The following is a 5231-nucleotide window of genomic DNA, read 5'->3' as shown; positions in this document are numbered from 1 at the left end:
GCTGGTAACAGAGGAAGAGGAAGGCCTCCTCTGCGTTGGAAAGACCAGGTGGAGAAGGACTTGGCTTCACTTGGCATTTTCAATTGGCGTCAGTTAGCACAGAAGAGAAATGACTGGCGTGCTGTTTTGGACTCGGCCAAAATCGCTTAGGCGGTTACAGCGCCAAATAAGAAGTAGAAGATATATGTATGCATGTAAAAACGTTATCAATTAATGGAGTACATATGTACGTACATATGCATGGGGAAATGCATTTTCATCTGACTCCAAAACTATTGAGGCATATTCGTAGACCAAATAAAGTCGATTCTTAAGTTAGTTTCTCAGTCCCAAATAAGAAGAAAGTTAGTTGCATCTTTTTTTCACAGATGCCTAATCCACTGAAAGTGATGTGAAAAAGCTGTAACTAACTTTAGTGTCGACTTTATTTTTACTATGAAAACAGTGAAAAATGATAATGAACAGTTTTTCTCAATATAAATAACTTTTCGACAAAAGCAACTTTGAAGTTAACACGTGCAGTGCAATCAATGCATTTGTACCTTCTTTGTCAATGTATCCATCTTTGAAGTGGATTTGTGAGAAAACTAAGGCAGCTAGAAAACTGTGGTTTGTTGCATTGAAAATAGCGTAGCATCTACCATTTGAATCGGTAAAAAGTAAAAGTCGATTTTTTCAACCCAAATGCCGACGTCAAATCTCCACCAAATTTGCCAATTGCATACTACATATTTGCATAACTTTCACATTTTGATTCACAAAATTGTATCTCTCACATACATATGCATGTACACAATATGTACATATTACATATTTCGACCCACGCATGCATTTATTTTAAATAATTAACCAATTTAAAGAACAATAAAAGCGTTGTAAAAACGTAAAAAGCCATCAGCATTGCATGTCTAACAAGAAAAATATGCTTTGCTTTGATGAGACAATTTTTGTTAAATTTATTTTGCCTCTGGCTGGGCTCTGTTAAAATTCGATTGTCTCTGGCTTGCGGCTCTTAAAATGCGCTTCGTCAGTTTTGTTGGTATTTGACAGTTTCCACGCTGATTCGTTCTTGGACCTTCTCTATAAATATACGTTCTCTGGTAAAAGTATTGAAGTGCTATTGTGACTGTAGGCTCGGTTTGTTTTTGTTTATTTGTTATTGACGTTTGGTTTTTCTTCTTTTTGCTCATGAATAAATCACAATAAGCAATTTTCAGAGTGGTATTCGCGAATTCAATTTCGCTGAAAATTCATACGCAATTTCACGTGATATTTTTTTATACGGTCAAATTGAGAATTGTATCGCGATTTCAGCTGAAATTGAGGATAATGACGAAATTGCGCAATTCAGGCATCGTGGAAATACCCTTTATGAATTTGATACCACAACTTTGATATTGTACCACGTTTTGTTGTTGTCGCGTCCCATGATTCAATAATAAAAGGATAATTATGAGATAATTATTGGCAGCCGCGGTTTAACACTCTCTTACAAAACAAAAGGTTGCACTTACGAAGGACAGAGAAAGAGGAAGAATGAAACCCCTTGGTGCGAAAATGGTAGTAGAAAAGTACGCAAAGTCGGCAATTACTATTACTATTTTACAGGAAAATTGCAGGAAAATTGGCATTTCAAACGAAGTATTAAGAACTATACGTGAATTTTGTAATTTATTTCATTGGTTAATTGTGCTTTATTTGAATATAAAAATAAACATATTGCACAAAAAACGTATACTTTTGTTTCACACGTACATAAGCTACTATTTTTTTTAATTTGCACGGCTAAGGGAGCGGTGCGAGAGATACAATTGTCAGTGTATCGAACCATTAGTTATTGAATTATGTGTGCGCCCACCACTGTCGTATACGGTGTTATGCTTGAAACACAATACCTGGCGAACGGCAAATGTCGCCCTGCAGAGCAATGCCGACGACCAACTTTCGCCCAGCTAATTCGCTTACTGAAACACAAATAGGGCGGTATCGAGCTGTTCGAATGCTACAGCTGATAAGGTGACCATGTTTCAAGAAGGAAGCTTTTACAACGAAGAGGGAAAATACCAGCAAGAAGAAGTTTAAAATATAGAAATAGTCTTTAAATATAACTACTAGTAAACTTACGTTTTACTAGATTAATCTCTGATAGAAAAATATAAGGTATATTATTTTACTTTTAAACAAATATTACGATAACTTTTAAAGTACGGTCATCATGGCCTTTTTTTGTCGTTGCCGTTGACCGCGGCGATAGAAATAAATCTATCGTCGCGAACAGTCGTCGAGCAAACTTCGTCGTTTGCTTTGGTTGTGCCCGTTCTCATATAAATCAGTGTGTTTTAATTATCTCGGCGAACATTCGCGACGAAAAATTTGCCGTTCGCCGTGCTTCAGCTTTAAGCGATGCAGCAGTCACAATAGCGCTTCAGTAAAAAATACCTTTAGTGTGGCTTAACAATGGTAAATAAAAAAATAAAATAAAACAAATTTCTCTACTTCAGAGGTGTTATGACCATTAATATTACCTAATAACCACTCAGGGNTAAAATTACAAATTTCTCTACTTCAGAGGTGTTATGACCATTAATATTACCTAATAACCACTCAGGGGACCTCTGACTTTTAAAATGACACCTCATTAGTGGAACTGCTCACATAGGAAAATAGAAAAAGGGAGACTAACAAAAAAACACCTTAGAGAAATAATATATATGATGATGATTGGCGCTTACACATATGTTAGTGTTTGACCGAGCTTCTCCTCCAATTTGTGGCGTGCGCCTTGATGTTGTCATGGCAGAAATACACTCGGAGGTTTGCCATTGCTGCCGAGGGACGACCGCTGTTAAGAAAAAACATTTTTTCTATAATTTTTTTGCGATGTTGCTTTAACCAGGGTGAAAACGCACCATGGATGACCAGCCCGCTATGAAAACCACCGAGTTTCTATATATAGAGAATCACACCGCCATAGAGGAGCGTTCTTTATTTATATAAGATTCTAAACCTAACTGCCTACATAACTAATCTACTGTACATAACACTTCCATGGTGCTATGCACATATAACTTAAACCTAATTAAACACCAACACGCATCCAGACACTGTCCAAGGTCGCATCACATATTAAGATTTAAAATACAACGCATATTTCGTACTTTTGGCTGTGCACATAAACGTAAGCCACAAATCATGCCTTCAAGCATCTCTTACCCATGTGATAAGTGTCCTTGAGTCGCATGGTTTGCTTTTCCTTACCTAAACATTTATGCCCCTATTATGATTCACAACTCAACTGATAGTTTAGTTGTTTCGTATTACGATTTACAACTCAACTCAACTTTCAATCAGCTGTTCACTTAGTTGTCTTCGTTAAGTTGTTACCAGTATTATGGTTCACAACCAAACTAAAGATTAGTTGTATGAGCTATCAAAGTGCGACAACTACTTTTTATCAGTTGTGTTCTTGTTAGCGAGCGGTAAAATGGAAAAAACATTGAAACTGTTTGTGATTAAATACGTAAAATATGCAGCAAATGCATGATTAAACGATTATTTAAGGAAAATATCAAACAAGCAACAAATTGACCGCCTTGTCGATTTAGTCGAAAAACATCCCGACATTGGAAGAGGGAAAGGCCAATACGGATCTAGTCGGCAAGAAACAAAAGATACTTGGGTGCAGTTTGCAGTCGAGCTGAATAGCCTTGGACCGCCATCAAGAACAGGGCCAGAATGGCAACGGGTAAGTTACTTTTAACCAACTCAAAAAACAACACTTTATTCTGATTTTTCTATTTAGGTATGGATTCATTATAAAGCCAACCTGAAAGGAAAGTTGGCGAAAAATAAAGAAAGCTTCCTGGCGACCGGCGGCGGCCCATCCCAAGAAGTCAGTTTGACTGCTAGTGAAGAAAGGGTGTGTGAGCTCACTCAAGTTAACTTATCAATTAATCCCCCTGGGAGCGCGTTCGGGTTAGCTGTTGATTTGACCGCAGAAGAAAATGTAACTCCTCCAGCTACTGATTCGCCGGTAGTTAATGAAAATGCCGTGCCCACGAGACCCAAAGGACTGAAGGCAAGCGAAGCCAAAATTCAATTACTCGAAGGGCAGGCAGAAACACAAACTCAAATTCTGCGAACCCTCAAAAAAATAGAAAGCACGCAGCATAAAGTGTACCAGCTAAAGAAAGAAGAAGTGAATTTGTTGAAGGAACGTCAAAAAGAAGCAAGTGTCCTTAGGAAGCTAAAGATAGAAATTGCTAAAGAAAAACTGAAAAGACTGAAGAATTTGTAATGGGTGATGTCTAGCGTATATTGAGAAATGGAACTTTTTATAGAATTATTATGTTTTTTAATGAATTTAATTTTTTTTCAATGTAGATAACCTCTTTTACCACTTAAGAACCACGTTGATTTTATTAGTTACATAAGTACCTCTTTACTTGAAAAATTAATTTTTTGTTACTTTTTAGGAAATGAATTAATTTATTATAAAGAATCAAAAATTTTGAAATAAAACAAATGATAAATTTTCATATAGAAAAATTCTAGGACTTTTCATTCGTTTTTCAATATTTGGTGTAGTGAAGCACTGCTAGTATAAATATGTAAGTATACACGCAAACATTTTCTATAATTACTGGTATAGAAAAACAATGAACTCTGAAAAGAATTAATATTTTATTCAACAAAAAAACTTTTTGTGTAACACATAATTTAATGTATAGTTAAATCGTTAACGGATACGATAACGGCCCAGAAACGTAAGGAACATACATAGACATATGTTTACTTGCCTTAAAGGAAAGGCGTTCGCTTTATGAGCGAAGAGTTAAATTCATGAAAATCATACAAAAAAATTTTAATGTCAATGATGAATAAATTTTAAAAAGGGCTAGGGGCAATTTCAAATTTTTGTGGCCAAAAAAAAAATTTGGTAGCCAAATTTAGCCACCAAAGGGCTAAAACGGCAACACTGCTCATACTGATATTGACTTCGGCAAATCTGTACTCGAATGATCGTGCACGAAATCAGCAACCGCCGTATTTGATCGACTGCCAAAAGCACGATACTGCTTTGGACGGTTGCCGAAAGCATGACAGCTTATGTGAAAAACTGGCGAAGGCAAGATGCCGCAGTTAGCTAACTTGATTTGTTGCAGAAGTCAAACCGCCGCCTTTGGTTTGTTGCTGAAGGCGCGTTTGACGTGTTGCCGAAGTGATGATAC

At 36.5% G+C, this 5231-nt stretch overlaps 1 protein-coding gene across 1 annotated transcript; it reads left to right on the top strand.

Annotated features, from left to right (window-relative positions):
- Window positions 1–3484: 3484 nt before the first annotated feature.
- LOC108379462 (uncharacterized) lies at window positions 3485–4228 on the top strand (the record flags this gene model as incomplete). Its single annotated transcript, XM_017635815.1, has 3 exons — window positions 3485–3504; window positions 3562–3745; window positions 3803–4228. Coding segments are annotated over exons 1-3 (630 nt in total), but the record flags the coding sequence as incomplete, so codon positions are not given.
- Window positions 4229–5231: the final 1003 nt, after the last annotated feature.

Source organism: Rhagoletis zephyria, unplaced genomic scaffold, assembly GCF_001687245.7.
Source record: "Rhagoletis zephyria isolate East Lansing unplaced genomic scaffold, Rhagoletis_zephyria_1.1 Rzeph_scaffold_16444, whole genome shotgun sequence".
Classification (NCBI taxonomy): Eukaryota; Metazoa; Arthropoda; class Insecta; order Diptera; family Tephritidae; genus Rhagoletis; species Rhagoletis zephyria.
Note: the sequence above shows the minus strand (reverse complement) of the source record. Positions and strands in the feature narration are given on the sequence as shown.